General features: G+C 44.7%; 1 protein-coding gene across 3 annotated transcripts in view; it reads right to left on the minus strand.

The window, feature by feature from the left end:
• LOC129833815 (mitochondrial Rho GTPase 1-A) overlaps positions 1-11,131 on the minus strand; it is a 31,528-nt gene extending 20,397 nt beyond the window's left edge. The window contains exons 1-16 of one of the 3 annotated variants that reach the window (XM_055898632.1): positions 10,958-11,131; positions 10,667-10,710; positions 10,520-10,573; positions 10,271-10,323; positions 8,439-8,547; positions 6,597-6,698; positions 6,299-6,397; positions 5,365-5,473; positions 4,292-4,412; positions 3,681-3,765; positions 3,236-3,381; positions 2,944-3,044; positions 2,134-2,264; positions 1,627-1,710; positions 1,171-1,293; positions 615-817 (exon numbers count right to left, since the gene is read on the minus strand). In XM_055898632.1, coding sequence (XP_055754607.1) covers positions 615-817; positions 1,171-1,293; positions 1,627-1,710; positions 2,134-2,264; positions 2,944-3,044; positions 3,236-3,381; positions 3,681-3,765; positions 4,292-4,412; positions 5,365-5,473; positions 6,299-6,397; positions 6,597-6,698; positions 8,439-8,547; positions 10,271-10,323; positions 10,520-10,573; positions 10,667-10,710; positions 10,958-11,072 — 1,679 coding nt within the window. In that variant the 5' untranslated portion in view covers positions 11,073-11,131. The remainder of the gene's footprint in view (positions 1-614; positions 818-1,170; positions 1,294-1,626; positions 1,711-2,133; positions 2,265-2,943; positions 3,045-3,235; positions 3,382-3,680; positions 3,766-4,291; positions 4,413-5,364; positions 5,474-6,298; positions 6,398-6,596; positions 6,699-8,438; positions 8,548-10,270; positions 10,324-10,519; positions 10,574-10,666; positions 10,711-10,957) is intronic. The other 2 variants (XM_055898630.1, XM_055898631.1) reach the window with 2 other exon arrangements.
• Between the last annotated feature and the right edge of the window lie 593 nt (positions 11,132-11,724).

Consider the following 11,724-nt stretch of genomic DNA (forward strand, 5'->3'; position numbering starts at 1 on the left):
TGGATTCTTAGCTATAGGCCTCTATGCCTTGGGAAAGCCAATGCTTTTAACATGAGATAACTGGAGTTGTTCCCCGTAAAGCTGAGATTTAAGGCTCAATTAAATAGACATTAATCTAAACCAATGGCTAATCTCTTAAATGAAGTACAAGACTAACTCTACCTCTCAGAGAATGAATGGCTAAGACTGTCAACTAGTCAATAACACACATTCAGTACAGCTGACTGGGGAGACTTCCTTCAAGGCCAAAGGTTTTTCAGTGGATTACCTTCATTTTGGGACTTCAAATGGCCTAGTCATTATCTTACAGTTCAACTTACCGTACCACAACACATTGACAGTGGCCAACGGTAAGGAAGTGACATAAAACAGCACCTCTCCCCCTGTCAGGAAGAAGCAGCTTAATGTAGGACTAGAGAGACATGGAGGACAATAGGGGGCTGGGGTCACCCCTGCCCATATACAGGGAATCAATAGAAAGCCAGGGGTGTCTGGAGACATCATACAGGACTTAACGAGGTCACAGAGGGCTGCCTGGAGGAAAAGACAATGGGGTGACGGAAGTCAGAGGATGGGATTAGGACCACTATGGTCTTTGAGGGGACTATACTCACGGGTACATGGCCATGGTGGTGAGTTTGGTGTAGAGGTCTTTGTTGGGGGCGTCCACTGTGTTGCAGGTCCAGGGTTGGGGCGGGTGCAGCTTGTTCTTGCGGCAGAAGTCCAGCGGGGTCAGGCTGTAGTGCTGGCGCGCCTCGTGCAGGTCCGACTTGGAGGCGATCATCATGCACGGCGTCTTGCTGTCCATGAAGTATTGCTGTCATAGGTCAAAAGGTTCACGTTCAGAGGTTAGTTATAAGAACAAGACGAGATAAGGATTGTTGAGATCATAACATTTTGGTAAACAGTTGCAGAAGGTGAAAAGCTGAAAGCTGAGAAGTCCCTCTATTCCAGTGTAGTGACTCAAGGACCAGGGCCCATATTCACAAAGCGGCTCAAGCGGAGTGCTGATCTAGGATCAGTTTTGCCTTTTAGATCATAACGAATAGGATTATATGGACAGGGGGAGACCTGATCTAAGATCAGTCATCCTACTATAGACATGTGGCCCAGGACTAAACTAAGGACTGATGGATTTGATACAGTTTGTCAGTTAGGTACTGTACACACCTTGTAGACCTTGGCACAGTACTCAAAGGAGCGTGGGTTGTTGACGTCATACACCAGACAGACCACATCACACGCCAGGTCCTCCTCTGAGAGGAAGTCAAAGTCTGGCATCACCTCATGAAGCTACAGGGAGGCAAAAGAGGAGAGAAGAGAAGAGTGAAGCGGGGAGAAGAGGGGTGAAGAGGGGAGAGGGAAGAAGGGGGAAATAGCTGAGACAGTTCAATGTCAACGTTTCAGCAGAAAGGCCTCTCTCAGGACCAGTCTTGTTCTATAGTATGGAACTCGACAGGTGATTAACATTCATTGTGTAGCACTGAACATATTAGTTTCCAAAACATACGAGGGGAAAACACTCATAATTTACTGCTAGACAGCTGGACACACATAAAACACAGTATTATAGATTATACAACTGGGCAGAAAGCATGACACGGGGAGAGAGATGCACAGCCTCACCAGTAAGTACTTCTCCTGGCCGTAGACATACGTGGTGTTGATGGAGTAAAACGATTTATGGTCTTCTTTGATGTTCCGCTGTTTCTGTTAAGTAACGCAGAAACACACATTCACCACTCCAAACTGATACAACAGTACCTTTTATTCCTCACTGCTAAATAGTTAAGTTTGTATAATAATAATAATAATAATAATAATAATAATAATAGATAGTTTGCTATGTCTTAAGAGTTAGTAACACAGTAACAGACCCGTGTCACCCTGGCTACTTAAGAGTATCTATGAAACAGAACTGTGTGCTTAGCAGGTAGCAGTGTGCCTTCGATGAAAAAGCCAGGATCATGTTCATTAGGCACCAAAATGAGGAAAAAAACTGAATGAAACAGGGAGGGACTACCTGATTTTGTTCAATAAGAAAAAAAAACATATTTGTTGCATTGCAAAACATTTTGCTGGGGTGTGCCATAACGAATACACCCCAGTTGTTCGGTAGCTCCAGGGACTCACCAGCAGGTTGCGACCCAGGAAGGCCTGCAGGAAGCTGGTCTTGCCACTCCCCCTGGCTCCCAGAATGTTGCAGCGGAACACGCTGCGCTGCGTCTGCTTCTTCTGCAGGTCGATGCGCTTGTTACGGGTCACTGAGGGAGGAGAGACGGGTCAGGAACAAGGACACGAGATATACAGATGCATGTTTATTTTTATTTTACCGTTATTTTACCAGGTAAGTTGACTGAGAACACGTTCTCATTTGCAGCAACGACCTGGGGAATAGTTACAGGGGAGAGGAGGGGGATGAATGAGCCAATTGTAAACTGGGGATTATTAGGTGACCATGATGGTTTGAGGGCCAGATTGGGAATTTAGCCAGGACACCGGGGTTAACACCCCTACTCTTACGATAAGTGCCATGGGATCTTTAATGACCTCAGAGAGTCAGGACACCCGTTTAACGTCCCATCCGAAAGACGGCACCCTACACAGGGCAGTGTCCCCAATCACTGCCCTGGGGCATTGGGATATTTCTTAGACCAGAGGAAAGAGTGCCTCCTACTGGCCCTCCAACACCCCTTCCAGCAGCATCTGGTCTCCCATCCAGGGACTGACCAGGACCAACCCTGCTTAGCTTCAGAAGCAAGCCAGCAGTGGTATGCAGGGTGGTATGCATAGCACGCACACACACACACACACAACTCTAGTGACTGTAGATTTAGAGTAACTCACCACTAATTAGGTTTCAAATGTGCAAACAGAGAGGCCACAATAATTAACACCAATACATGACAAGCATATAAACCTGGTCACGCACGCTCACATTACCTGTGATGGCTGCTGCCTGGGACTCCTGCTCACAGATGATTGAGTAGCCAAGGTAGCCCAGGTACTCCAAGCAGCGCTGCACATCCAGGTACGTCGTTAACCTGGCCAATCAGACAATTGAAAGCCTGTTAGTGTGTGTGTGTCTGTGGGGGGCTTTGGTACACATCTACAGTAGCATATGAAAGTGAAGAAGTTTGAGTTCCAGCAAAGCGCTGTATAACTGCATTACCAAATCATTCAAGTTAGACAGAGGTAACAGGTAGTGGAGTCCAGGTATACTGGCCTAACTCACGTCCACTGTGACAGGTAACCCTGGTAGGTGATCCAGCCCTGGTCGTTGGTACACACTGTGTTGTTGACGTCGGGACCCCAGGGCATGTAGGGAAACACTTTGAACAGGTCCTTTACTTCCTCTGGAGACAAGGCACAGTCTCTGTCCTGAAACACACACACACACACACACACACACACACACACACACACACACACACACACACACACACACACACACACACACACACACACGAGTTAGGCCTGTTCTAAAAATATGCTAGCTTTGTGTAGGGTTGCAACATTCCGGTAACTTTCCCAAAAGCCGGTTGGAGGATTCCCTTCCTGCTTATTCCCTCCTGATTCCGGGAAACTACCAACTGGGACTATGGGAAAACCTGTGAATGTTTGTCTGTGAGGCAGAAGGTAACACAACAGTAGGAGGAGTTATGTCATCCTAGACTTACTTTGTCGTGCTTGTCAAAGACACTCTGGAGGAAGAGGTACGCGTTGTGGTTGAGCTCGGTGGTGCAGTCAGCAGGTATTTTTAGCCTGGCACGGACAAGAGAACATTCCGGATTAATCGCATTAAAAGTGCTATGGCTAAACTGGCATTGTTCAAAAGGCTCACCCTGGGAAAGACCTAGTGCTACTTGCAAGTCATAACAAGTAGTGTAAGATGCACCCACAGACAGCTTGATGGATCAGTAGGTATCATCAACGTTAACATCTTTGACACCGTGTAAAGAAAGTGAGAGCCTGCAGAGCAGATGTCCTTCATCTGCTATTGACTGAAACTGAATTGGGCTCAGAGAGTCATTGTTATGCTCGTCCAGCCTTACATAAAACAGGTGTATATTTCCCTCTTTCTGCCCAGAGGTAAGAGTTGCCCATACGTACGGCAGGGTTGTGTTCTGTAGGCGCGAAATGAAAGAAAGCGCTCAAACACAGAGTGAAAGTTATTACTATCTACACCTGTCCAGAACAGGTCGTTTTTGTTTTCAGCTGTAAAGCGTTTTACTACGATGTGCCCTAATGTACACGACCCTGGTCCAGGGGGGTTCAAGTGTCCACTCACAGGGGGAACAGGTATTCCTGGTGAAGCTCCAAGTCGTCGTCGTACCCGAACCTCCGCAGCACCGTCCAGGTGGTCTCGTGACGCCCCCTCTGGATGAAAAGCGTGTGCAGGAACAAGAACCCTAGTGGCCAATCAGGACGAAGAATGGATACACGTCAGATATACACCCAGACACAACGTTAGAGATGGACACAGTACACTGGTAAAGGGTTATTAAATATGTTATTCATGCATGACCTTTAGTGAAGGTTACAGAAGAGAGTACAAGGGAGAGTGGGCAGAGAATAGAGAGATTGAATGAGAGAGATGGATAGAGAGAGATTGAATGAGAGAGATGGATAGAGAGAGATTGAATGAGAGAGATGGATAGAGAGAGATTGAATGAGAGAGATGGATAGAGAGAGATTGAATGAGAGAGATGGATAGAGAGAGATTCAATGAGAGAGATGGATAGAGAGATTCAATGAGAGAGATGGATAGAGAGAGATTCAATGAGAGAGATGGATAGAGAGAGATTCAATGAGAGAGATGGATAGAGAGAGATTCAATGAGAGAGATGGATAGAGAGAGATTCAATGAGAGAGATGGATAGAGAGAGATTCAATGAGAGAGATGGATAGAGAGAGATTCAATGAGAGAGATGGATAGAGAGAGATTCAATGAGAGAGATGGATAGAGAGAGATTCAATGAGAGAGATGGATAGAGAGAGATTCAATGAGAGAGATGGATAGAGAGAGATTCAATGAGAGAGATGGATAGAGAGAGATTCAATGAGAGAGATGGATAGAGAGAGATTCAATGAGAGAGATGGATAGAGAGAGATTCAATGAGAGAGATGGATAGAGAGAGATTCAATGAGAGAGATGGATAGAGAGAGATTCAATGAGAGAGATGGATAGAGATTCAATGAGAGAGATGGATAGAGATTCAATGAGAGAGATGGATAGAGATTCAATGAAAGAGATGGATAGATTCAATAAGAAATATGGATAGAGAATAGATAGATATTGAATGAGAGAGAATAGAGCAAGTGAATGAAAGAACAGAAGGCCTACAGTGTGGTTAGTCTCACCTTTGAGCGTGAGTCCGTTGTCCTTGACTCCGTCCGTCATGTTCTTCCTCACCACGTTCTTGACATCCTCTAAGGCCTGGGGCGCCAGGGGCATGTTGAAACACGTCCTCTACCAGACACACAACACACCATGTGTCACCCACACAGAACTACTATACCCACACAGAACTACTATACCCACACAGAACTGCTATACCCACACAGAACTGCTATACCCACACAGAACTGCTATACCCACACAGAACTGCTATACCCACACAGAACTGCTATACCCACACAGAACTGCTATACCCACACAGAACTGCTATACCCACACAGAACTGCTATACCCACACAGAACTGCTATACCCACACAGAACTACTATACCCACACAGAACTACTATACCCACACAGAACTACTATACCCACACAGAACTACTATACCCACACAGAACTACTATACCCACACAGAACTACTAAACCCACACAGAACTCGAGTGATGAATGAAAGCCTACACACGGCACAATGCTGCATCCAAGTGCTTCAACAATAAATCACTTAACACACATGCCCTAAACACAACTGAACATACACCTGGTGAGACCAAAATGGGCAAGAACCAGTCTATTTCAACATATCTGACACAGCTACTAATGTAACGTGGTTTGGGATATTTGAAATCATAAGCAGATATGTATACAGCTTTGCACCATTTACTAGAGGACAGAAGATGCTCTGAAAGGGTTTCTAAATCAACCACCTGGCTGCAGGCTACCGGTGAACCCACTAACAACCTATCCCTCCCTGTCTCTTCCACTCAAGTTCAAATAAACTGCCATTGGAAAACGAAGTAAATCAGGTTATTTCACTTCAGCCAGATCAAGCACAAGCCTGCAGCTACAGCCAAGAAAGGTTTTCCCACAAGGTTTATTTTCCCACAATGAGGCTCCAACCTGGAAGAAGTTGAGTTCTTTGTCGTTGAGGATGCCATCGTTGTCCAGGTCCGACACTTTGAAGATGCGAGTTAGAGACTTGATACAAGACGGCTTCATCTGAAAAAACACAAAGTATACATTTGAAATATGTAAAATAGGATATTTTTGGAGAGCTAAAAAGTAGATGTTGCCTGTGTACCCATGGTAGCGCTAGGATATTTTTTGATTGCGTAACCTGACCAGGAAAAGTATTTCCTGATCAGACTACATAGTTAGGGTAGCTAGGGACCACGAGTTTTCCCTCTGCCCTCCTCACCTCCTTCTCCTCTGGGCAGTACAGGGGTCCTGTAGGGTGGAGCACTGCCTTCTGGGCATAGTAGAACAGCTCTGAGATGTTCTTCAGGTTTTTGGCAGAGCACTGACAAACACAAAGATACAGTAACCTCAAAACCAGCTAGAACAATACACTGACAAACACAAAGATACAGTAACCTCAAAACCAGATAGAACAATACACTGACAAACACAAAGATACAGTAACCTCAAAACCAGGTGGAACAATACACAGAGAAAAAGACCCCTGCTGTGGTCTAACAACCATGTATTGGTAAGGAGACAGGAAACTATTATGTTCACTTTAGTAACAACTTTAGGGCTTCCGACTGGCACAGCGGTCTAAGGCACTGCATCTCAGTGCATGATGCGTCACTGCAGTCCCTGGTTCGAATCCAGGCTGCATCACATCTGGCCGTGATTGGGATTCCCACTTGTGGACAATTGGCCCAGCGTCATCCGGGTTTGGCCGGGGTCGGCCGTCATTGTAAATATTAATTTGTTCTGAACTGACTTGCCTAGTTAAATAAAGGTTACATTTACAACGCTAAAATGAATACAGAGCATTATGGGTACTGTAGGACATCAGCCGCCAATGTTGAAATAAAGGGTTAGGCCGGCATTTCATTGTACGGTGTAAACCATGTGTATGACAAACCTGACTAATCACCTATCCCACTTCTTTAACTACTTGGTTATACACATCAAATGGTTCTCAATGAGCTTGAGTTGTTCCATTTACGTGCATTGCAGATTTATGGTGCTTCAGTGAAAAAACACTCAAGCTGCAAACCAACCTCTTAGTGGTCTAAATGAGGTCATGGAAAGCAGAACGTCATCTCTCAATGTGAAACTAGGGTCCAGAAACAGCCAGGCTATAAACACTAGTGGCGTTGCCATGACAAGGGGCTAACTCCACACAGGGGGGAAGAGTGTACAGATGTTAAATATGTAGAGACTGAACAGTGTTGCATCACGTACAAGTACCCATGAACCTTGTGCAGTACAACTGCATAACGGATCCTGACCAGGTTGTTACTTTAACACATCTGACTGTGTGTGTGTGTGTGTGTGTTCCAACACGTCGTCCCCTCCACCTCTACTACTTTTATCCTGTAACTAATCTAGCCAGAGAGGACATGTGACTGGGCTGTCACATGAGACCAATGGAAGAGTAATGTAGCCAACCACTTTCCTCCATGATAGAAGTGCGTCTCAGCACACAGTGCACACACTCAGTAGAACGACACAGAGGGGTCATGTTCATTAGACACAAAATAAAATAAAAAAACGGACCGAAAAAGGCTAATTTACTATGTGGACTTTGCTAATAAACGCTTATTTTTATTTTACGTTGCAAAATGTTTTATGTTGTGTGCAATAATGAATACTGCCAGGGTCTCTGCAGCAGAAAGACAGACTAATATACCAGCCATCAGATAACATTCTAACTGGAGTCAGGAGTTAGCTGAAACATTAGGAGTCTCCCAGCCCAGGGCCAGCAGACAATCTACATCACAAGGTCAATGCATCAATTAGATGTTTTACGCCGTTTCCAGCTGTTTGGATTTCAGAACCGGGTAGAATATGAAACCATTGTTGATGAAAGTTCTACAGGCCTGAATTCAATTAATCAGATGATCAGAGAGCCTTTAAATACATTTCTAGTGCTTTTATACCATTTTGATTGAGCCTCAACTCAAGTGTAACACAACTTTCATTAGCCTAGCTATATGGTCATTCTCAATGTACTCTTGCTAGGCACTCGTCAGTTTAGCCCCAAAATGGCAGCGATAAACAGAGTCACCAGTCAGTGTTCTCTTACCTCCACGCAGGTCTCAATGTCAGAGTACTGGTTCATGATGGGCAGGATGGTCTCCATACTGCTGTGTTCTACCAGGTCTGACTTATTCCCCACCAGGATCAGTGGTACCCTGCAACAACATCTTATATAATATATGCCATATATGTGTGCATAAAAAAAAAATGTATGAGTTGCCCCAGCGGGAATCGAACCGACAACCCTTGGCATTGTAAGCTCAAATCTCTACCAACTGAACCACACAGGACCACATCATAACAACATCATTATGACATCTTTACAACTTCATTATAATAACATTACAACTTCAGACCAGCATCTTATTTTGGCTGAGAAAAACAGCCATTCATTCAAAAGGAAGGTGAATTTCATTGTCATTACCATTGGAGGAGGCACAGTTAGGGCTCTGAGAAAATAATCATGAGAATTCATTGTCTGAGAATGTCTCAAAAAGGAATATTTTGTCCTCAGGGGTTCTAGACTCCAGTAGATTGTCAGTGTCACCTAACAGAACAAACCTTCAAGCTACAGTATGTTATACTAAACTCTAACAGTAATCCATTCAGACTTAGCCTTGACACTGGATCCTATTAAATAAATCCAGGCTCAATCCAAGACAACGTTATCTGGCTGTCTGCCGGAACACACAAAGCAGAATAAAATATAAGGTCCTTTAAAACCTACTGTATGTAAAATATAGTGTTCTATATGGAAAATAAACATGTGATTCTAGGTGACAACATGAGGCTAAAAACATTAGGACTGTTTTTCTCAGGAAATATAGTCCACTTCATGTTCTGTTTCCTTGCCACGATACCTCAGGGTATCGCGATACTGGTATTGTGACAACCCTAAAATCAATGTTGTCTGGCTGTCTGCCGCCATACCAACTGACTTTCAACATACTGTATAATGGTACATTAAATCAACGACAGGAGACAGAGGGGGCTGCAATTCAACTTACAGCTAAGAGGTGACAATGTCAATGACCTTCTGCTTCCCATATGGAAAACTGATCCATCGTATCACAGTGTCTTTTTTTATTTGACCCCTTTTTATCCTCGCCAATTTCATTGTATCCAATTGGTAGTTACAGTCTTGTCTCATCGCTGCAACTCCCGTACGGACTCTGAAGAGGCGAAGGTCGAGAGCCGTGCGTTCTCCAAAACACAACCCAACCAAGCCGCACTGCTTCTTGACACAACGCCCGCTTGACCCGGAAGCCAGTCACACCAATCATGTCAGTGTGCACTGCGCCCAGCGCGCCACAGGAGTCGCTAGAGCGCGATGGGACAAGGACATCCCTGCCGGCCGAACCCTCCCCTAAACCGGACGACGCTGGGCAGATTGTGCCCCGCCCTATGGGTCTCCCGGTCGTGTCTGGCTGCGACAGAGCCTGGACTTGAACCAGGATCTCTAGTGGCACAGCGATGCAGTGCCTTAGACCACTGCACCGCTCGGCAAGCCGTATCACACGGTCTTTCATTATATAACCATTATTCATTCAGTAACCTTTCCTCCATTATCACATTGATATGGAGTAGGTTACACAAACAGGTACAAGGTAGTGTACTTTCCCTTGTCTATGACATAACTGGTCCATATAGCAGGCTGGTCTTATAATGAATGGCATGTAATTGAAATGACTTGACACCTGTTTCAATCTACTAAGTGAAATGTGGCAAAGCTGTCAAACACTACACCACCACTTCAGGTGTTGGAGCAGTCTTTTCCACATCCACTGGGGATTTAGTAGCAGACTGTATACCCCCACTGTCCCTGAACAAGAGGAGGCACACACACATGCAGACACCATATGCACACTGCACACACACCTGCTATCCTTGTCCGTCCTGTCGTTTATGAGGGGAATCCAATGGCTTGTCACCTAGGAGAGAGAAAACACATATCAAACCCTGTTACAGCTGCAAGGCCAAGACTCAGGCCTTCCCTGCGCCCTCTTTAATTCAATATGGCCGACATGGTGAACAGAGTTAACAACGGGCAGGCAGTGGGCTGTTACTAAATCAAGACATCTGAATGTCAGTTATTCGTCAGAGAGAATGCTTGGTTTATAAACTGACCTTCTCAATGGACTTCTTGTTGTTGACTGAGTAAACTATGCAAATAACATTTGCCTGTAAAAAAGAGAGACAATGTTATTCTACCTTGGTGGGGATAGATGTTTATTTTATGGGGATAACACAGGGTTAAAATGGTATCCTACCAACCTTCGATATTTCTTGATACAACTGCTCGTCTGACTGTTCTGCTTCTACAGACACAAGACAACAACATCAAAAGACAGTATGATATTGTCTTGTCAATCTGACACGTCTCCTACTCCACTGTCGTAAGTACGGTCAGTAGAACACAGTTTCCAGTCATAACATGCATAGACTGAATCCCTGGTCTGAAAAATAACAGTCTGTCTGTAGGGGCAGTCTAGTAACACTGAACAGTGTTCAGTATTAAACATTCAGTATTGATTGATGTTCAGGCTGTATGGTCTGTGGTGTTACCTGAGTAGTCCACTATGTGTGTGGGGACTCTCTCTGGCGTTACGTCTGCTGGGATGGTGATCTCCTCCGCTCGAAGGGGAACGTCATCAGGGAACTCCTCGCTGACCAATGACATGATCAGAGACGTCTTCCCCACTTTGGCTGTGGAGACGAGTGGACAAGTGTGTGAGTCAGACAGAAGCATCAGTGTGTGATTGCAATCAGGATAGCCTGATTCCAGATCTGTTTGTGCTGTCTTGCCAACTCCTATGGTCATTTGACAGTGACAATGACCATAAGAGTTGGCGAGACGGCACAAACAGATCTGGAACCAGGCTACAATGAGGAGATACTCCCTGTGATGGAGATCATCTCACACAGGGAGACATCATTAATTGAGCTTTAGTGTCACCGCTCAACATTGTACCATACAATGTGCAGGTTTCAAGTTAATGTCACGTGCACAAGTACAGTGCCATGCCGTTCTTGCCAGTTCTAACCCCAACAATGCAGTAATCAATATCAACGTAGAACTAAAAATAACAAGGTAGAGCACAAACATGAGTTATAGAAATAAGAACAAGATGAAGTAAGTATGCTATATAAATGGTCCGTTCCAATAGCATATTTACAATGTGCAGAGATACTGATTGAGGTATATATGTATAGAGGTAAGGTGACTAAGCATCAGGAAATATGATAAAAAGAGTAGCATATATGATGAATGTCTGTGAGTGCATAGAGTCAGTATAAATGTGTGTGTATGCTGTGTGTGTGAGAAAATGAAG

Source organism: Salvelinus fontinalis, chromosome 34 (assembly GCF_029448725.1).
Source record: "Salvelinus fontinalis isolate EN_2023a chromosome 34, ASM2944872v1, whole genome shotgun sequence".
In the NCBI taxonomy this organism is placed as follows: domain Eukaryota; kingdom Metazoa; phylum Chordata; class Actinopteri; order Salmoniformes; family Salmonidae; genus Salvelinus; species Salvelinus fontinalis.